At 53.0% G+C, this 20886-nt stretch overlaps 9 protein-coding genes across 9 annotated transcripts; 6 read left to right on the top strand and 3 right to left on the bottom strand.

Moving 5' to 3' along the window:
* Window positions 1–825: 825 nt before the first annotated feature.
* Window positions 826–1779, top strand: Aspvir_000935 (uncharacterized protein; the record flags this gene model as incomplete). The annotated part of the gene is made up of 1 exon (XM_043266066.1): window positions 826–1779. One exon carries the CDS (start codon window positions 826–828, stop codon window positions 1777–1779), a length of 954 nt encoding a protein of 317 aa, XP_043122001.1.
* Window positions 1780–2851: 1072 nt separating this feature from the next.
* Window positions 2852–4566, top strand: Aspvir_000934 (HoxN/HupN/NixA family nickel/cobalt transporter; the record flags this gene model as incomplete). The annotated part of the gene is made up of 6 exons (XM_043266065.1): window positions 2852–3070; window positions 3180–3257; window positions 3310–3395; window positions 3451–3729; window positions 3782–3927; window positions 3974–4566. 6 exons carry the CDS (start codon window positions 2852–2854, stop codon window positions 4564–4566), a joined length of 1401 nt encoding a protein of 466 aa, XP_043122000.1.
* Window positions 4567–5044: 478 nt separating this feature from the next.
* Window positions 5045–7114, top strand: Aspvir_000933 (type-X family DNA polymerase; the record flags this gene model as incomplete). The annotated part of the gene is made up of 1 exon (XM_043266064.1): window positions 5045–7114. The coding sequence occupies one exon, from the start codon at window positions 5045–5047 to the stop codon at window positions 7112–7114; it is 2070 nt and encodes a 689-aa protein (XP_043121999.1).
* Window positions 7115–7379: 265 nt separating this feature from the next.
* On the bottom strand, window positions 7380–11556 carry Aspvir_000932 (aminophospholipid-translocating P4-type ATPase DRS2; the record flags this gene model as incomplete). Its single annotated transcript, XM_043266063.1, has 3 exons — window positions 7380–8228; window positions 8278–8581; window positions 8633–11556. 3 exons carry the CDS (start codon window positions 11554–11556, stop codon window positions 7380–7382), a joined length of 4077 nt encoding a protein of 1358 aa, XP_043121998.1.
* An 867-nt stretch (window positions 11557–12423) lies between these two features.
* On the bottom strand, window positions 12424–13416 carry Aspvir_000931 (exosome non-catalytic core subunit RRP45; the record flags this gene model as incomplete). Its single annotated transcript, XM_043266062.1, has 3 exons — window positions 12424–13018; window positions 13076–13195; window positions 13253–13416. The coding sequence occupies 3 exons, from the start codon at window positions 13414–13416 to the stop codon at window positions 12424–12426; spliced, it is 879 nt and encodes a 292-aa protein (XP_043121997.1).
* Window positions 13417–13675: 259 nt separating this feature from the next.
* Window positions 13676–14700, top strand: Aspvir_000930 (spliceosome-associated CWC15 family protein; the record flags this gene model as incomplete). The annotated part of the gene is made up of 7 exons (XM_043266061.1): window positions 13676–13685; window positions 13740–13762; window positions 13819–13895; window positions 13946–14230; window positions 14285–14366; window positions 14419–14589; window positions 14638–14700. The coding sequence occupies 7 exons, from the start codon at window positions 13676–13678 to the stop codon at window positions 14698–14700; spliced, it is 711 nt and encodes a 236-aa protein (XP_043121996.1).
* Window positions 14701–15392: 692 nt separating this feature from the next.
* Aspvir_000929 (RNA polymerase II mediator complex head subunit MED22) lies at window positions 15393–15950 on the top strand (the record flags this gene model as incomplete). The annotated part of the gene is made up of 4 exons (XM_043266060.1): window positions 15393–15426; window positions 15504–15568; window positions 15624–15692; window positions 15768–15950. The coding sequence occupies 4 exons, from the start codon at window positions 15393–15395 to the stop codon at window positions 15948–15950; spliced, it is 351 nt and encodes a 116-aa protein (XP_043121995.1).
* Window positions 15951–16263: 313 nt separating this feature from the next.
* Aspvir_000928 (dihydrofolate reductase) lies at window positions 16264–17028 on the top strand (the record flags this gene model as incomplete). Its single annotated transcript, XM_043266059.1, has 1 exon — window positions 16264–17028. One exon carries the CDS (start codon window positions 16264–16266, stop codon window positions 17026–17028), a length of 765 nt encoding a protein of 254 aa, XP_043121994.1.
* A 335-nt stretch (window positions 17029–17363) lies between these two features.
* Aspvir_000927 (chloride channel protein) lies at window positions 17364–20204 on the bottom strand (the record flags this gene model as incomplete). Its single annotated transcript, XM_043266058.1, has 3 exons — window positions 17364–17519; window positions 17572–17958; window positions 18012–20204. 3 exons carry the CDS (start codon window positions 20202–20204, stop codon window positions 17364–17366), a joined length of 2736 nt encoding a protein of 911 aa, XP_043121993.1.
* Between the last annotated feature and the right edge of the window lie 682 nt (window positions 20205–20886).

Genomic DNA, 20886 nt, shown 5'->3' with positions numbered 1-20886 from the left:
TGCCAGTTGACACATGGAAAGGACGAGGGCTTGCCATCACATCCAACATGCAACCCAACAATGAAGCCACCTGCACAGATCCAATAGTCCCTTTGAAGGCGGTAATCTACAAGCAAGGAAGCACTCGTTGTTGACAAGCGGTGCACAAACGGTGCCACATGGACGAGCACTCACCAACAATGGCGTACGCCAACGGCCATCCTCCTCTCAGAGCAACACCTCTACCGCTCAAAATCAATAGTTTCCTGCAGCTGCTTGTCAGCCTTGTAACCCCGCAGATAACTCTGTGTTGGTAACAGTGATATCACCAATCGAGGTACAGCCTGAGTGTTGCTTGAGCCTTAGGCTGACTGCTCTGGATGGCCGGCAAAGAGGAAATGCAGTTAATTTCCACAACACTGGCAGGCAGATCCTCTCGAGCTCGCATCACCATCCATTATGCGATGGATTGTGCCGTCACCTGCATAAGGCTGCTGTGACGCTCTTCCATTGGCGGAGAGAAACGGTCGGCGCTTAAGGATATTTTTATCCAGAGCGTCATTGGGTTCCCTTGTGTCGGGATACGAAAAGGACGGGGGGGATGGATGATTTTGCTATCAATAGAAGTACCAAAATAGATCGCTTGCGGGATGAGTGCAGTGTTAATTTGGGGATTTGGGGTGTTGTTGTTCGTGGTGATTGTGATGTTGTCATTCCCCTCTTTTGCTCTGGGGGCATTTATTATCCCAGTCCTCGTCCACGGCCACTGTGCCTACTTCTGACGGAGAAGAAGATTCCTTCTCAGCCTGCGCTAGAACAAGAAACCTTGATTGAACTGCTATCATCATGGGTGTTCTTCGTTTGCCTCGCCCGATGGGCATCTATGTCCCCAACTCTCCCACCCGCAGCCTCACTACGGATATGATTTCCTCGCCTCTGTCTCCCGGCTTCAACTTCGATTGCGAAACGGTCACGCCTTCCATCATCCCTGCTCTGGACTACATCTCCTCCAAGCTCCAACAGAAAATGATGCACGTCACACTGCTCGTCGGCCGGGGAAAGCCCTACCCCACAGGGCAACCGTCCGATCTCATGGTCATCCCCATCGCACAACTCGACCCTCCGTGCTGGCGCACGGTATGCCGCATCGTCGCCAAGGGAGCCAAGAAATTCTCCCTGGGCCAGGGCTGGACCGATGCCCTGGCGCGCAGCCAGTATGAGCGCCAGGCCAACGAATACCTGATCCAGCAATCCATCCTGCAGAACGAAGTCGTCTTCAGCCGCGAGGGTCTGACTCTTCTCAACGTCGACCGCATCTACACCTTCAAGCGCCGCCTCTGCATCCTGTCGAACCGCGACAACGGCCCCGAAGAGTCCTACATCGCCTCCTGCGTGCATCTCCTCCACCGCACCATCCGCGACTTCCAGGGCCGCCCCTTCAGCAAGGCGTTCTTCCACCGCGTCTACGAACAGCTCGATGTCCGCGATGACCTCCTGACGCGTGTGGCAAACGCATACAAGAAAGAGTACGGCCAGGAGGGTATCGTCCTGCCGCCGCGGCCCAAGCCTGAGTATTCGCGGAAATCGCCGATTCGCACCGTCCGTCCGCGCAGACAGCCTACGCCGCCGACCTGCAGACCGGCCTCGGCGAAGAAGGGACCCAAGACCCCTCTCTCGGCCTCTGATGTTACACCCATCACCCGGAGCGAGTGGAACATGTTTGTCAGCTCCGGTATCCGTCAGATCAACCCGACCGTGACCAAGTGGACGCCGTCGCCAACTGTGCTTGCTGCCGCGTGAGCATTCAGGACTGGAAGTTCAGTGACTATACCTTCAACGCATGACTCCAGAGCTACCCTGCAGACGCAGGCACCGACAGCTCGGGGATATCATCAACCAAGGATCTCATCGATCCGCATCTTGCCGGCCGGCAGAGCTCCTCAGCTCCGCGAACCGGCCAAGCAGTCACGAATGATCTATAGCCGTCTGCGGCTAGTAAAGTCTCATCGTGCACTGTCTGGAGTGGAGAAAACTCCACCCACAATCTCATTGACATGTCAGTGGGTTGACAAATCATTCTGACAACAGGCTGAGAATGCCTGACTGTCACTGTTATGAAGCTGGTCTGACTCTAGAGATCGAGTCAGACGTGTATATCTTTGTCTTCTGTCAAGACCCCAATACTGTATATAAAGTGAATCATTAAATGATGAGACGATTTTCCCCATTGATACTATCCACCAACGAGTGAGCAAACATTTATCTTGAAAGTAGAGAGGTACCTCTTTATGAGTGGGACGACCAAATCGGCGCTCTCCGAGTCCGTTCAGTTGCCTACTGGTGGTGCAGTGGAGATCGGCCAACCTGCATCTAAGACAAACCAAGTATCAGTAGCCACTATCTAGATAATCGGTAGACAGATAGACTTGGCGTCGGAATTTGTTATTCGATGAGGAAATATTTCGTCCCAACCTCGCATTCGCGAATAAAGTGGGAGTTGGCCAGTTGACGGTCACCATTGGAATACGGATAAAGCAGGAGTCGAATCACCACCGATTGTCATCGAGGACCTTGCCAGCAAATCTCCCAGAAAGAAGCAAAGACCCTGCCAAACTGCATATGACTGAACTGATCTGCACCCTGCTGCAGAAAAGGTGGAGGACGAGTCACCAGAAGTGAGGATACGACAGCCCCTCCATCTTATCGTTGTCTTATCATTTCATTTTCCCCTCCTCGATTGCGCTGGAAATCGTCATTGTTCAGCTTTCGCCTTTCGTCATTCTACTCTAGAAGATATTGGCGATTGAAGACATACAGAGATACTGGCAGAAACAATACAGCCACTATCGGGTTTTTATGCTGAAGGTCAATCATGCGGGACGCTACTCCCATCGTCGTCGACTCATCGCTCGCAGACGACTCGACCAGCGAAACAAAGAGCAAATGGACTGCCGAATCACTTCTTCGTCGAGCAGAGCGCTCGCATCGTCGGCTGCCGGGCATCCGCAAGATCCCTTTGCCAGCGATTGCAATCATCCTGTTCGTTGCGTTCATTAACGTTGTCGTGTGGATTGCTGCTGCCATTGTGTTGGTATGTCGACATGGACCTCACTCCCCTACTTGAATCTACTAGCTAACATCATGTAGAGATACTATCCGTAGGTCTAGTGACAAGAATCAAGTGCGTGGATACTGACCAGCACAGCTCACTCGTCTCGAATGCGGTTCTGGCATATACATTGGGCCTGCGCCATGCGTTTGACGCTGACCATATATCGGTAAGACCGAAGCAGTCCGTAACTCGGCAGCGCAGCTAACTAACGTATCCAGGCAATTGACTTGATGACTCGAAGATTACTGGCAACCGGCCAGCAGCCCGTCACCGTTGGGACGTTCTTCTCCCTCGGACACTCAACGTAGGTGTCGTTCTAGTCTGTAGGTCAAGGCTTGGGATTGCTCTGACGGGACCAGTATTGTCATAATAACCTCCATCGTTGTAGCGGCCACCGCTGCCGCGGTGTCGTCGCGCTTCGACAGCTTCAGCACCGTCGGCGGGATCATCGGGACCTCGGTCAGCGCCGCGTTCCTGATCCTGCTGGGGCTGATGAATTTTTACATTCTGTACAAGCTCTACAAGCAGATGCAGAAGGTGCTCAACCTGCCTGAAGGGCAGGAGGACGTGGCGTGGAAGATTGAGGGCGGGGGTGTGCTGTTCAATGTGCTCAAGCGCATGTTCAAGTTGATCAATCGGTTTGTGGTATCCCCATCAGATGTGCAAAACGGTCAACTGATAGCTGGTTAGTCCTTGGAAGATGTACCCCTTGGGTATCCTGTTCGGTCTTGGTTTCGACACCTCCTCTGAGATAGCTCTGCTTGGAATCTCGTCCGTAGAGGCCGCTCGCGGGACGGACTTTTGGGTCATTTTGATCTTTCCCATTCTTTTTACCGGTACGTCTGCTTAGTCTACCTGAAGATTCGTAACTAACGACTATAGCTGGAATGTGTCTCTTGGATACAACCGACGGAGCTCTGATGCTCTCGCTCTACATCCAACCCGCGGCCAACTTTCTCCCTCCCAAACGCGACAGCACCTCGTCCGAGACGCCCCTGATCCTCGGCGAGGACCACGAAATCGAACCGTCCCAGAACCACCGCGACCCCGTCGCCTTCCTGTACTACTCCATCGTGCTCACTCTCCTGACCGTCGTCGTCGCCATCGTCATCGGCGTCATCCAGCTCCTCACCCTTGTGCTGAACGTCGCCAAACCCACCGGTAGATTCTGGGACGGCGTACAAACAGCAGGCGACTACTACGATGTCATTGGCGGAGGAATCTGCGGATGCTTTCTCATTGCCGGTGTTCTCAGCGTGGTGCTCTACAAGCCCTGGCGGCGGTGGATCGCGAAGCGGCATGGGAAGAGCGCCGCCGCGGATGAAGAAGGTCGTCCGGATGAGCTGCCTCCGGCTGACCGTGAAAGAGCTGTTCTGAATGAGGAGAGCAATGCCTCTACCGTCAGTTACGGGGCTGTAGGCAAAAGCGCGACATCGCAGGTGGTAGCGCAGCCGATTGATGGACCGACTTCGTGAGTAGTGGAGTCAGCTCACTGACAATATAGACATCATGATTACAGCTCTTGAATTACCTCCTATAGACTAAAACAATAAAAGTAGACTGAGAACCGGTTCAGCTGGAGTAGATCGGGTAATGTGCCCGTATGCCTGAGGCATCAAGTGACGTCAGCTGATTTGGCCAGACGCGGGGACCTTCATCATCCCCAGCTTGAGATGATACCAGTGACTGAAGCGCATCTAATTACAGCTTCACACTCCACATGGATATCTACATACCAGATTGACGGAGTCCGTCTCAAACTAAAGTCGCGACACCATGCACATATGAGACCCACCAACGCTGCCATGCAATCACGACATATTTCCTTATAATATATGCATATATACCACATATATTGGCTACTTGGTTATTATTCAATATCACCAGTCGAGACAGCGAGTCGTCGCTCTCATTATCAGATACCACAAAAGCAATGGATATACACCCCGCGCCATGTCCGATATCACGACATCTTCCTCGCTGAAACATGACCTGAACGAGAGCCCTGATGGGCTCGACCTTTCATCCCTGCCACCTATCTTTGTCCTCGCGACGCACCTCGAGTTGGACGCTCTGCACCAAATCGAAGAGGACCTCGTCAAGCGCGGCGCGCGCTTGACGTACGACATTTTCGAAGCACGACTCGTGCTTGGGAGGATCGGCCAGAAGAAGCGAGCGGCCTTGGAGCTGCGGTCCAGAGGTGTCTGGACTGAGGAGGCCTCTGTCTCTGCTCCTCTGCAGACGAGCCCTGAGCCGCCCGTGAAGAGGCGGCGGGTGGATGTCGTTCAGCCGGGTAAGCAGCCTGCGGCGCAGCTCGAGGATATCGACCTCGGTACAGAGACGGAAGGTGAAGAAGATGGAATGCGAAGCCTGCATGATACACGGACCCATCTGCGGCGGCCGAGGTCGGTATCTCCGGATACGGCGTCTGTGGCCTCGACGCCGTCGCTGACGTCTTCGGTGGCTACTGCTTTGGAGGACCATGAGCAGGCGGATGTGGTGACGGTGGCCAAGCTGGACTGGTTCAGTGAAGTGTTGAGGACTGGCACGCTTGTGCCCCTGGACCCGTATGTGGTTTACCGCGGCCGCAAGACTGCGTCTGAGGCAAGCGCGGAAAAGTCGAAAGGAATACTGGAGCGGGCGAAGCAAGATGCCATGTCGAGGCCGGCGGCTCCACCTCCCACCAGTCGATTCGCATCCCGTCGCTCACGAGAACCGCACGACGGGCCATCGAGCCAGGGCCACCCGCCCAAGCTATACCGACAAACAACATCCGAGAACGACGAAGAGGTCCCCCTGCCTCCACCCCCGGACTGGGTCAAGAACCGCGTCATGTACGCGTGCATGCGGTCAGCACCGCTCCACCCGCCCAACGAGGCGTTCATCCTGCAGCTGGTCAAAATCCGCAAGATCCGCGAGCTCACGCTCGACGAGATCGGCGTCCGCGCCTACAGCACCTCCATCGCCGCGCTCGCCGCCTACCCGTACCAGATCCGGCGGCCCTCCGAGATCCTCACCCTCCCAGGCTGCGACTCCAAGATCGCCGCCCTCTTTGCGGAATTCAAAGCCAGCGAGCACGGCACGCTCGCCGCCGCCGGCGCCCTCGACACCGACCCGGTCCTCAAAACCCTGCACCTCTTCTGGAACATCTGGGGCGTGGGCGCCAAAACCGCCCGCGACTTCTACTACAAGCGCCAATGGCGCGACCTGGACGACATCATCGAGCACGGCTGGGACAGCCTGTCCCGCGTGCAGCAGATCGGCCTGAAATACTACGACGAGTTCCTGCAGGGCGTGCCCCGCCCGGAGACGGAGGCCATCGCCGCCACCATCACGCGGCACGCCAACCGCGTCCGCCCGCACGCCGCCTACGACGGCCGCGGCGTCGAGTGCATCATCGTCGGCGGCTACCGCCGCGGCAAGGAGCTCAGCGGCGACGTGGACCTCGTCCTCTCGCACCGCGACGAGTCCGTCACCAAGAACCTGGTTGTGGAGCTGGTCGCCAGTCTTGAAGCCGAGGGCTGGATCACGCACACCCTCGCGCTGCACATGACCACTTCCCACCGCGAGCAGCAGCCGCTCCCTTTCCGCGGGGATGACGCGGGCAGACACTTTGACACGCTGGATAAAGCGCTTGTCGTGTGGCAGGATCCGCATTTCGAGGACGGTGGCGAGACTGCAGCCGATGATGGCGGAGACACCCCAGAAGGACAGGAACGACAGCGCAGAAAACGCAACCCCAATATCCACCGCCGGGTGGACATCATCATCTCGCCGTGGCGGACGGTCGGGTGCGCCGTGCTGGGCTGGTCGGGCGATACGACCTTCGAGCGGGATCTGCGGCGGTACGCCAAGAAGGCGCACGGGTGGAAGTTCGACTCGAGCGGGGTCAGGGAGCGGACGAGCGGCGGGCAGGTGATTGATCTGGAGCGCGGCGGGGCGACCTGGGAGGAGAGGGAGAGGTTGGTGCTTGAGGGGTTGGGGGTGGGATGGAGGCCTCCGCAGGAGAGATGTACGCGATGATTTTTGCCATACATACGAATTTATGTTACATGAAACGGTACATATGTCATAGCTACTGGACATCATATTCGTATTATCCAAATAAGACAAATATTTAACAGTAGTGTTAAGCATCTGCTCACATCGCTAACCTCCAATCATGACAAGGTTTTTCACATTAACTCGTGGAGAAGAGAGAAGCAAACATAGAGAGGACATGCACAGTCCAGGTAAATAATACAGACATGGACAGGATGGAAATGGACAAGAGAAGGAAAGAATCATATCAAACCAGTGTCCTCGAACTGGTCATTTCGCCGTATCTCCCTCTTCCTCTCGTGGTATCATAAGCATTGACGACTCTCATCTGTCCGCCTTCATCGGCCTGACTGAACGCGTAACCGCGTTGTTTCCGCATGCGCTGCACCTGTCGTACTTTGCGGATCGCCTTCTGGAACTGCTCCATGCGAGGCCGGTAGTCCTGCACGTTGTACTTTTGGATCTCCTGCACATGGTGGTAGTGTTGCGGGTAGTACATTCGCTTGGCGTATTTCCAGGCGTAATCGCGGAGAAGGCAAATGCAGGGCAGGACAACTGCCATCAGGTAGAAGACGGGGGAGCTGAAGAGCCGGGGGATCGTGCCATAGTACTCGGTGGAGAAGCCGATTGCCGGCGCCGCATAACCATATGCCGGAAGAAAAACGAGCCAGATAACCATGGATCCGGGGATGGCAATAAAGTGATATTTCGTCCAGATGTTGGTGATCAATGCCGCTTTGCCCAGGACAGTGGCCAGGACCGCTGTATACAAGGCGGAGCCCCAAACCCAGTGGCCCGCCACCTTACCGTCGCCTTGTGGTAGATCCCAGAGGAAGATCAGCTGAGAGACGATGTAAAGCAGCAGCGAGTGGTAGAACCCGTTGGCGATCCACGACCAGAAGCTGTGTCTCTTGAAAAACATTCCCTTCTGTCCAAGCTGGTATAGCTGTGGATAGCGATCGAGCAGACGGGCAGAGATGAACTGGTCACAGATCCCCATGACAAACGGAGGGAGAACAGTGAAGAAAACATTGTAGAAGGAGAGGGTCCAGGATTCGTAGATAACTTCACCCGAGAAAGCATTTTGGAATGAGTACTAATTCAGTCAGTACAAGAGAACAAAGCGTCTGCACGAGGTTGCTTACCCAGAATTGAGTCATGTAAAGGGTGATATTCTTGTAGAAGGAGTATAGAATGACTCGACTGATACGGTGATAACTCCAGGCACCGTGAACAAGAAGCAGCTTCCGGAGATAACGGAATTGGGCAATAGAAACGTCCGCGGACCGGGCAGCTTGAAGACCTTCGACACCACTGATACCGACGCCGACATGGGCTGCCTGGATCATCGAGACATCGTTGGCGCCGTCACCGATGGCAAGGAGCAAAGACTTGAGATGCCGTTTAACCAGCTTGACGACCAAAGCCTTCTGAAGAGGGGATACACGACTATGAAAGGAATCAGTTGGAGACCGAGTAAAATTGAAGCGCAAGACTTACCAACAAACCACTGCTTTACACATGACCGCCAGGTCCAAGAACAATTTCTCCATGTCCTTCTCCAACGCAAATGTTAATGATCGACCATCAATGATGAGAGCAAGAGCCTCGATCTCGCCAGATGTGCCCTGGCTCTGAACAGCCTGGAGCTTTTTGGTCAGGTTATCCCGCGTGGCTTGAGCGTTATCCTCGTTGACAATCAGTAGCGTCATGTCTTCCGAAATAAGCTTGCATGACATGCCGATGTTGATTGCGGTTTCTTGTCGGTCACCGGTCAAGACCCAGATCTTGATTCCAGCCGTCTGCAGCGTGTGGATGGTATCCGGGACGCCATCCTGCAGTCGATCCTCAATAGCCGTAGCACCAAGGAGATAGAAGTCCTTCTCAATCAGCTCTGCAGCTTTGTCAAGCTCATCAGCACGATTGCCTCCGACTGTTGTTGCAGCCTTCTCATAGATCTGTATCCACTGCTGATATTCTTCTTCTGGGATCTCCCGCATTGCGAGGCACAGTGTCCGAAGACCCTCGGATGCGTACTCCTCGAGATGCTGCAGAGTGGCTTCCACAATAGGGTTATCGGGCCCCAATCGTTCGAAAATAACAGTGTCCGCACCTTTAGTGTAGATGCGAATCTTCCCATCCGGGCAGCGGAAAATGGTCGACATTCGTTTTCTCGTCGAATTGAACTCGCAGACCGCAAGCAACTCGTACTCGAACTCTTGACCATTTGTCGTGAACAACACGGATCGTGGCCGTCTGTTAGTGAAGCGATAGCCCAGCACGGCGGCACCCTCTACCAAGGCACCTTCGTCAGGAGAGGCGGCTTGGTACTTGATCTTGTCGGGGTCTGCCGCATTTCTTTCGGGAATGACTGTATGGCAGGTCGCTAGAAGTGTGAGGAAGTGATGTATGGCATCAGCGGACGGATGAGACTGCAAGTTCTCCTTGAGCTTTTTGAAGTCGTAGATTCCAGCTTCGGCTCCGTCATCAGCTGTAGCTCGGCGGTCTTCAGGTACTTCGTCACCATACTGCACGCCGTAGATGCTACACTGCTTGAATTCCATCTGGTTGCACGTCAAGGTTCCAGTCTTATCGGAGAAGATATACTCAATCTGCCCGAGCTCTTCGACAAGCGAAGACGTCCTGCAGGTGGCAGGAGTGTCGGTCTTGTCGTAGTAAATGTCAAGGTCAGAATTGATCAGGAACGCCTGTGCGTACTTTACGATTTCGATGGTGACAAAGAGAGAGATGGGAACAAGGTTGGAGTAGAGAACCCAGTAGGTGAAGATGTCGAGCACGAATTGCTTGACCGGACTCGTACTGCCGTAGTAGAGATAGATAAGCTTATTGGCCTGAGTTTGTCGAATGATGAGGTCCCCGACGGAGCTGACCACACTGAGAGACACGAGAATGCTGACCAGCATCAGGATCTGGACGTTCACCATCCGCTCAACGGCGGTCCGCTTGATCGGGGTAGCAGTTGCGTTGCGCATCAGTTTCGTTTCATGACCCGTGAAGACGACTATACCATGAATCCACGGAGTGTTACGCAGGGTTGCTCCTCGAAGGAGAAGCTGATCTGGCGCCAACGGAAGCTCCTTTTCGCCCCCTCCGGCGTGCATTGTAAGAGTCGCTTCATAGGTGTAAAGGCTGCTGTTGGGTTGCTCGGACCGGATGCGTCCACTCAAGCGGCTCAGGTCAGCGGGACTGACCAGATGCGCGGTTTCGGGAATTGCCTGCTTGATCTTTAGATTGGTCTCCCCGTCCAGGTTGGCAGTCTCGATGTAGCAGAGGCCTTCGGGCTCGGAAGAGGCCAGAAGAACCAAGTCGGCCGGAAAGGGCTGCTCGGACTCGACACGGACGATGTCGCCGACGGCCACATCGATCCATTTCGTTTCATGGAAAGCCGACCCCTTCAGAACCTGGGCTTTTGAGTGGTTGAGCGTCTTGTCCGAGTTTCTTCGCTTGAAATCTTCCACCAGCTCCTTGATGGCAGAAACCAAAAACACAATGAACAGTGGCACAATAGTGGTGTAACGATTCGTCGGGGACACACTGGGGATCTGCTGGAGCACGGCGGTGAACAAGAAAAACAGGTTGGCGTATTTCGAGAACTGCTCGAATAGGAACTTCGGGATGAAGGTGACGATGTTGTATTTGGCCGTGGACACATGATTGTCGACGAATTTGTGAGCAGCATTGGCAGGAGGGTTGTTGAGCGTAATCATACGCGGACCAAGCGTTGATGGGTCGACCTTTCCGCGCCCAAAGCCGAACTTGAAGTCCGACTTCCTGGACTTTTTCTGGGCCCTAGGCGCAGCCGTCTCGTCGCCTTCAACGCTTTCCACCCGTGCGGCTCTGGCCCCGGCCTCCGTCAGCGGGAGATCCATCTCCGAGTACTCAGGCCCCATTCCAAGCATGTGCTTCGCTCTCCCCATCAGGCCGCCTCCCAAACCTAAAATACTATTCCTGTCCTTCGCCTGCCGTACGCGATGGGGCGACGCCATATGGTTGTCGTCATCCATATTATAGTAGCCGTGCATATCCCGGTCATCGTCAAACTCGTCGACCGAATACCGCTGGTAGTTGCTCAAGCCGGATGTTTGCGAATAGGTTCGAGACGCCTCCGCTCCGGAGTAAGGATCGCTGAGATATGCCCCCGGTTGGGCCGGAGGATGCGCAGAAGTCGATGCATGGGCACCAGCAGCTGGCGGTGCCCGCCCGCCAACAAAATTATCGTAGGAGACTGAGGGACGCGGATGAGGCTGATCGGAATCGTCAATGTTGTACTGTCGCAACAGGTTGTCGTCGTTGACCGGCGGGCGCCGCCCCGTACTGTATATGGGAGTCGATTCCTCCATCTGCATCAGGTCCTCATCGCGGCCAGCGGCTGGATGGAGACCTGGAGGCCTACCGCTGGCCATGATGCTTGGTGCGGGCAAACTCCGTCACAGAGATGTTGTGTCCCTGAAGCATTGCCCGACGACTCGGGGAAGAGAGAGTGGGGAGTGGCTGGGTAATTTGGTTGACAACAACGGCCACGAGGTTGCGCAAGGGGGGTTGATCGGATTGAAAGGGAGAACCGATCGGATGAGGCAGATTGTGAAGAGCGGGAAGATGCGAATAAGGACAGCAAGTAGAAAATGGTAGACTATTCTTGAATGCGTGGAGGTGTTTTGGGGATGGGCGGCGAAACGACGTTGGCTGGTTGGCTGTTGCGGATTCCGCTGGGCGGTGCTGACACTCGGCCTTGGTTCAGCAGTTTCTTAGTAGTACGGTAAGTTAGTTAGCTGGCTTTATAAATAGTCAACAACAGAGACACGGGAGTCGATGTTGCTGAAAGCTAAGAAGTTTAATAGAGAGGTCATCAAGGATTCGAATTGGTTGAGACATTCATTCCCCTGAGGATCGTTTGTTTTTATTTTATTTTGTTTCCCTTTTTTCTCTTTTCCTCCTCCAGCAGCTGTTTTGTTCCTGCGCCAAATGAGGATGCGCGTCCACCGGCCCACTCAGGGTAAAAGCTGAGGCCTAAGAACGATCCTTCGTCTTCAAGAGTCGCTCTGATTACGATTTTTCTCGACATGATTGACAGGGGCTGCCGACATCTCGTCTAGAGCCATGATGGGATTTCGCTTTTTAGCTTGACCGAGACTTTCTGTACACATGTAATACTATGGCGATAGACTCGAATGACTTCAATTGAGACTAATAAACATCGTTATGGAGCTCTATATTACATCACATCCTTGAGTATCATTACCATGTTGCCTTTTGTTGCTGCTGTGCTCGAGTCATCGGTCATTCTCCGCCCTTGATTCTTCTACCATTCCGTTCTTTGACCTTTTAGCAGTATCGGCTTGCAGTGCTTTGTCGATAAGCGCGTTGATCTCCTTGACCTTCTCAAGAGCAACCGACGACTTTGACACAAATACTAAGGCATCCACAGGGGAGCCGGAAAACTTGGAAACGAAACACACATCTCCGGCATTATTCATGCCAAAGACAACGTCCGCTTCCGAGGCTTGCTCTTCTTTCCGAGTTGCATCGAGGATGACCCGTTTGCCTTCATCAAAGGTGTGAAATGTAACCGAAAGAGGTTTGTGGGTAATGTTCAAGGGAACCGGGACCCGCTCGTCTAGCCCGTAGACAATCACCTGTCCATCCTTGACAACCGCATCCGGACGACGGAAATGCTGCAGTCCGGCCATCACTCCAATACATGCGGCGTCAATGAGGTTGCCATCGTAGTCGGTGACGTGGACGTCGGCGCGGATGCTCCAGCAACTGACTCCCTTGAGGATGCACAGTGACTCGGTGTCTAAAGCGTTCGAGTGGCGCACAAGTCTGTCAAGGACGTGCGCGACGTAGGCCTCAAGATCTCCTTGTCTAGAGAGTATGGATGTTAGCTGAATGCGCCGCGCAACACATGATACTCAGCCATACCGTCCATTGTCCCAAGCTGGTGAGCCCATTGCCGTAAGCTCTAGCGCAATTGTGAAGATGCCATCGAAGGGACGGTCATCGCGAGGTTTCGTTACTTCCGAGGATATGCGCACGATGAGACTTAGAAAGGTCAGTCTATTTCAGATATGACCGCTGAATCGGGTGAACAGAACCCACCTCGTCTTGCCCAGCTGTACTTTCACATGCCCGTACTCCTCCCCGAATGTTACGTTCAGAGGACGAAGCTGGTCTACGTGGCGACCATCCAGTCTCACATCCTCGCGTAGAGCATTGAGGATGAAGTCGCGCTCAGCAATTGAGAGCGCTGCTTCTTTGTTCATTGTTGCGGAGGCGGACTTGGCCCCGACGGGGTCAATCAAGAGGGACTTTTTGGGAAATTTCTGGATTCTGCAGCGTCATTGAAAGCAGCGGATCATCAATCTTCCAGATAAGCCAATCATATCAGTAGTAAGCCAAAAGCGGTCAGAGTGGCTGATTCAGCTTGTGGCCTGAGGCCGCAACCTCGACATTATCATCCTCCGACAAGCCTCTCAATCATTGAGCAGAAATCATACAACAGGCCATCCGTGACAGTCCATCATGACTACAGGTAGGGTGAAGCTGAATCTGATGTTGCAGAAATAATGCGCTGACTTGATCATAGCTCACAGACCCACCTTCGATCCCGTAGGTGCTCATTCTCACTATCCCCATCCTTGAAGCGGAGCTCACCATGGTTATAGGCGCAAGGGAAAGAGGCTCTTCGTGGACCAGCTTATCATCAGCGACTTTTACCCGCATATACTCACCTCAAGACTCGGTAGGTCAACGCGTTCTGCAGCTGAGGACATTCTATCTGACTATTCCAAGTCAATTAGGGCAAGGAGGTGAAAGCGAAGTCCGACAACGCGACCTACGAGCGGAGCTACTCCAGGCAGAGGCGGCTCACTTTGCCAAGAAGAACGGAGTCCCAATCAATGAACCGGTCCTTGAAAGCGCGGCGCCGAAACGTCTACTAGAAGGGGCCGCTCCGGATGGTGCAGGTGAAGCAGAAGAGGAGGACCCAGAAGCAAAACGACGGCGGATATTAGAGGAAACTCGAGACATAGATGCGGACTCTGAAGGATCAGAGGATGACAGCAGTGAGGAAGAGAGGTAAATATCCCACTTCCGGTAGCCTTGCGATGGAACATGCTCACAACGGTATAGTGATGACGAAGACGAAGCCGCGGAATTGATGCGGGAACTGGAAAAGATCAAGAGGGAGAGACTAGAACAGAAAGAGAAAGAGGTTAGTTCTATTCCTTTGTGAGCTCTTCTACCAGACCCTCACCGATTTCTAGGAACGCGAACGTGCTGCAAAGGAAGAGGAACAAAGAGAGTACGACATTGCCAAGGGCAACCCGCTGCTCAACCCCCAGGACTTTAATCTCAAGCGGAGATGGGACGACGACGTTGTCTTCAAGAATCAAGCTCGCGGGACCGAAGAGAAACAGGGCAAGGAGTTTGTCAACGTAAGACTTGTCAGTACGGGATCTGGAATGGCGCTAACCATATGATAGGATTTGTTGCGCTCCGATTTTCACAGAAGATTTATGGTGAGTCAACTGTTCAAAAGGATATGACGAATGCTGCTAATGTACCACTAGTCCAAGTACGTCCGGTAGACTGGCACTCTTCATATTGATACTCGACAAACTTGGCGCCTGTTTTCACGTTAGTACCTGGAGCCACGTACAAGCTCATCTCGATTAGAACGAAGTCAGCAGGTTGGATGACTGGCTTGATGGCGCTGCTGCACCATAAGGCTTCGCTAGTATGCCCCTACTGAAGCCATTCGGAATTGTCTAGTTCCCCTAGGCGTCCCTGGCGAATGGCTCTCAGGGGTGTCATAATCCTTGGTTTGGCTTGTTTTGAAGTCAGGGGTGGGAACGCTTGCAATCCGTTTGGTGCTCAATCATGATATTATAACCTGGGCCGTTTCGAGCTCCCGAGCCTATGCGATACGCCAAATTTATGGTGGATTTTCTGTGTACGTAACTCGGCTACGCGATGAGCCTATATCAGTGCTGCTAGCTTTGTGCAAATAATTACATGACTACGCTGTAATGTGGCTGATCAGTCAGTTGTCGTTGAAAAAGGCATATGTACTCGTAGCATCACAGGACATCTAACATCGATCGATCCAAACTGAGCAAACATAACTGATATGGCAGAATACTGCCGCCTTCAACGTCAGCGTGAGGGACAATATCTCAGTGTCTCTTCAGATGAACTCCAGACCTCAATGCCATCAAATCCTAATTGAGACGCAATAATGGACTCTCAACCTTCATCTAAAGCACTACATAGTGAGTTTAGAGCCCAATTTCGACCTATCGCTTGGCCTCTCGAATCTCAATACCCAAACTAACCGCATCACGTGCAGATCGCATCAATGCCAACATCTCACAATTACTGCAGCGGTTCGAGAATATAATGGCTACAGCTACCGTTCGTGTCTCTGACATGACAGAAGCTATAGTCCATCGGCTGACCTCCGTCGCAGGTTGAAAATACAAGTCACACAGCAACAGCGGTGGAAACCTATCAGCTTGACGTGGAGTCAACCGCGCTGGTATGTGTTGGAGCACAAGCCGCTCCTTTCTGGTGGATACGAAGTGTTATGTGCTGATACATGATTATATGACAGGTCCGCGCAGCAGAGGATATTCTTTCCCTAACCCGCACAATGAAGGAGGCCTGGCTGTTTGGGAAACTTGACACTCTCGGGGAAGACGAAGCAGATGTGAAACGGAGAGAGCAACTGGAGAGCGATGCTGAGGCTATTCAAAAGGCTATTGCGGAGGGTAGGCTGTTGAAGCCAGCGAAGTGATTACTTTTCGGACAAGATTTGCTCTGCATAAGGATTGGCGTATGGTGTTTGGTTCAAGTTTTGTCCAGGCTGTTTCATAGAGCTCTGTAGTATATAGATACCCATTGAATCATCAGCAATAAAAACATGCTAAAATACTCCGTACCTCTCTACTTTACTAAATGTAGTGTCTGGACCATGCTCTTCATAGTGGGGTAATGGCAATCAAATTCACGATAAACTCTTATCAACCCATATCAGCTCTCAATCCCCATCTCCCCGTCTCCAATTATTCTTCCATCTACTACCACAATCCTATGCTATAGCAACCAAAATGCCCCCCTCACAACCCCTCACCCTCATCGTCGCCACGACCCCAATCCGCACGAGCGAAAACCTCCCCGCCCGCCTCGGCATAGGCCTACACGGCACCCTCCCCTGGCCGCGCATAAAAGCAGACATGGCCTTCTTCGCGCGCGCGACATCGCGCCCCCCTCGCCCCGGAACCACCAACGCAATCATCATGGGCCGCAAGACCTACGACTCCCTGCCTCAGAACCTCCGCCCGCTCGCGAAGCGCATCAACGTCGTCGTCACGAGAGATACAACCGGTTCTGTACGGGAACGAATAATGAGGGAGTTGGAGGCGAAGAGGGCGAAAGCTGCTGCTACTGCTGCTGCTGCTGCTGAGCAGGCGCAAGCTCAGGCCCAGAAGCAAGTGCAGGCGGAGGCGCGGACAGACGCTCTCGTGGGTACCGGGCTGGAGGACGCGCTGGCGAGTCTGGAGGGCGGCTACGGGGCGGAGGGGAGACTGGGGAATGTATTTATGATTGGTGGGGCGGAGATATACGCTGCTGCGTTGCGGATAAGCGAGACAAGACCGGTACGGATCGTGATGACGAATGTGGAGAGGGCTGATGGAACGGAGTTTGAGTGTGATACGTTCTTTCCTGTGGATGAGGAGCTTTCGGCTGGGGGAAAATGGAGGATGGCGAGCGAGGAAGAGGTGTCCGGGTGGGTGGGCGAGGAGGTCTCGTCGAAATGGAGGGAGGAAGGGGATGTGCGGATTCAGATGCTGGGTTATGAACGGATATTGTAGTGACTACGGTAATCTCATATACATATGTCAATATTGATCTCCGTATACACTGTATGACATGCCGTCATGATGTATATCCGCTGAAACGACCCAACCAAAAGCCAACGCTAATCTACATGAAGCTTGCGCAAATGCAAAGCAGAGTTCCTCGCCTCAAACCCAAAGTTCATATACAGGACTTGTCAAAAGGAAAATAATATAAAACAAGGAACGTGTATGTAGGGCAAGAATTATGGGACAAAATGTGAAACTAAACGCCGGAAATGCCAAAAGGACGGGATTTGATACTTGGCAGTATGCTTCAACCCTATCCATGTGGGTAGGGGATGTCTCGCTCACTCGGTATCCTTGACATATTTGACGAATGCCTTCTTGTGGACAAGGCCTGCGTACTGTCCATCGCGGAGAACGCACAGATAACGCAGTCCCAACTTGGCGAAACATTGGTAGACAAGATCGATGGGCGAATGGATATCCAGAGAGATTGGAGCCTGAATAGGACTGTCAGTCTAAAACCAGTAAAGAAAAGACGAGGCTACATACCGGATCAATGTATCGGCGGAAGTCTACCCAGGTATTACCGTTGCCATCTTCGCTGTCAACGACAGCTGAAGCCGTGTCCATTGACATGAGGCACATGGTGTGTTCCTCATCCTCAATAGTGTCAAGGGCGTACTCAAGGTCTGGAGCCGGTATAATACCGCACAAAATATCATGGCGCAGAATAGGGAGGCCGCTGTCCAGCTCACCTGCCATAAGCAGGTGCTGCAGCTTGGAGCGCAGCTCGGTTGCCGGCACAAAAGGCGATTCTGAAATATCAATCACGCGACTCTTCCGAACAGGTCGTACAATGTCCCCAAGTTCGTCCTCCGAGAGAAGCTGAATCTTGTTGTCGAGGAATGGATAGGAATTCATATCAGTGAGCAGGTCCTATCAAAGTTAGCTCGCCCTGGAATAGCAGTCATATTCGACGCTAGACTTACATAAATACTACGAGGCTCCATGGCGTCTGCAGTCCATTTGGCGCAAAGAATTGCCAGGGAAAACGGCAGGACATGGTCCAGGCTGCCCGTCAACTCAAACAGAATGACCGCCAGAGTGACAGACAAGCGCGTTACGCCGCACATGGTCGCCCCGGCGGCCACCATTGCATACACTCCCGGAACAACGCAGGACTCCATGCCCGAGTACACCGGACAGGTCGAGAATAAAAAGAAGTTTGGAAACTTTACAACCAAGAATTGCACCACATGGCCAACAATACGGCCCATGAGACCGCCGACAACCATGGACGGCACATAGATTCCGGCGGGCAGCTTGATGCCGAATGTCACCACCGTCAAAAGACTCTTGATCACGAAGGCTACCAGCAGATCGTTGATAATCTCGCCGATCCCGTCTTCGGTGGGACACAACCCAGTTGATGTCACGGACTCGTGATCACATGGACTTGCCAACTCGAAAAGGAGTTCGGAGACAGGCAGCTTCGCGTACCGGTTCCAGAAACTGACCACCCCGGTCACCAGTGCAACAAGGATAACTTCCAGCATTGGCCAGCGTTTAATGATGGAAAGTCTGCGAAATGATTTCGCCCACAGACTCGAGGCCTTGATGAAGAGAGCGCCAGCGGCTCCTCCCAGAACACCAAGCAGTGCGAAAATGACGACTTCAAATATCTCCCAATCGGTGACATAACGGACCTGAAAAAGGACAATCTTGCCAGTGCCGTAGGGGTTGAGGAATTTCAAAGAAAGGGCTGCCGCAATACAGCAGAAGAACGTTCTGAATAAAGTCTTTGGCGGGAAATAATAACTGACTTCTTCCAAACTGAACAAAACTCCACCAATTGGGGCCCCGAAAGCGACGGCGACACCACTTGCAGCGCTGGCGCTGAGCACCTCACGCCTCTTGCCGTCGTTATCATTATACTTGGAGAACAACCGACATGCGATGTTTCCGACACACGCGCCAATATGCACATACGGACCTTCCTTCCCAAGACTCAGGCCGGACGAGACACTGAAGACTAGCGCAATAGTCTTGATGACCAAAGTCTTGAACCCCAGGTACCCGTGAAGGACGAAACCGCTGTTGATGACTTTCACCTCGGCCACTCCGCTGCCCGCTGCGGAATAGTAAGTCATGGCGGGGCGCGTGGAGATCGTTGGATAATGCGTCTCCGGGCTAGTTAATGATGCTGGAGAGGCGTCCTCGGAGGCGTCACGCTTCGTTCCTTGCGAAGTCCCGGCACCGAGGTTCTCATCAAGCGTCGTGAGGGAGACCGAGGATGGCACGACCGTCTTGGTGAACAGCGTCAGGTAGCATGAGATAACTGAAAGGATAACCACCCAGAGCACAAACATGGCATGGTCGACCCATCCATTGCCGGAACCAGACGGACTGAGAATCTGCGACCATGACCGCCATCCAGAGCAGTCCAGGGTGTCTGCACAGCAGCTTTCATGGTTATGGAACCATTTTGTTGTGCAAAACCCTTCCTTCAGATCGAAAACGAAATCCTCGGTCACATCCACAAAATAGGCGATGGCAGCCGTGATGCAGCCGATCAACGCAACCAGAATCCAACCCTGAGAACCATCAAACGCCGCGAGCAGTCGACCGCGAAAATCCTTGCGCTTGCGCAGTTCCCGCAGACGCGCCCCATCAGCAATACTGTCATGCACCCAGTCAGTCGAGGTGAACTGGTCGTACCAGTTACGCTCGTCAAGAAATGAAGCGGTCATTCCATCCTTGGCCGATGGTGGAACGCTTTCACCTCGATCGTCGTCAATACTTCCTCTTCGGCTAAATCGCAGGGACTGCGAATTTGCACGGCTGTGATGCCGAGACCGACGTAGGCTACCACTCGTCAAGGAGTGTCTGAGATAATTATCAGGGGCTGGAATAGCGGAGATGCTGGTGTACGATCTTCGTGGTGTGCCCCGACGATTTTCGCGAGTATTCCCTAACAAACTTGTGGTTTCACCGGCTTCCATATGGGATTCCAGCGACTGGTACCCGGTATGAGTTTCGGAGAGAAGGGAATGTGTACGCCTGAAGGCCGATGGAGACGGTGGAGCGGTGCGGGAAGCAATGTTTAGATATTCGCTTGCGGCAAGACTCAAGTCATCACTTTGAGGCAAGGGCGATATATTCGGAGGAACGGAACGAGGCATATTGGGGATCTTTGAAGCTACACTCGCTTCGAACTAGACACGACGAACTGAGCACCTTGTTAGACTATACCCATTACTCAGACACAACAAAACAAACACCAAAGGAGGACTCGTCTTGAGGAAACGGGATCTGCTCATATCTCTGACTTACTGACAAACATATCCCTCTCTATATCCAACACAGGCCCTCCACAGATACAAGAGGAACTTTAAATGTCCTGGAGTGGAATAACCTGTCCCGCTTGTCTTGATAGTACGGCACGGGAGCGGTCAAGCGGCGAAGTTATCCCGAATCAACCGACTATCAACAAAAGATTCAACAATGAAAGAAGTCTCAAAGAAAAAGAAAATGGTATAGAGAGGTAAATGAAGATGAAAAGAGATGAAACAAAAAGTGAACGATAGCTTTGAGACGGAACTTCCACCGGAAAGGCCCTGCCTTGGCCGATGAAAGTAACAGTAGATGCTCGTTACTGCAATTATCTAGGCGTTTCTCCAATCGTCGCTAGCGGGCTTGGAAACAATCGTGGCACGGGCAGGTGACCTCCGCATCCAACGGACAGCATCACCTGGAGTGATCATCAATGGGGCATGACGAGTCATCCAGTTGGCTCATGGGGATCATCAATTCATCATCTCTTTGCTTCTTCATAAAGTCTTAGAACGAAATGGATGTCTGATC

This window comes from Aspergillus viridinutans, assembly GCF_018404265.1.
Source record: "Aspergillus viridinutans IFM 47045 DNA, scaffold_1, whole genome shotgun sequence".
In the NCBI taxonomy this organism is placed as follows: domain Eukaryota; kingdom Fungi; phylum Ascomycota; class Eurotiomycetes; order Eurotiales; family Aspergillaceae; genus Aspergillus; species Aspergillus viridinutans.
This window is presented reverse-complemented; position numbering and strand designations above follow the sequence as displayed.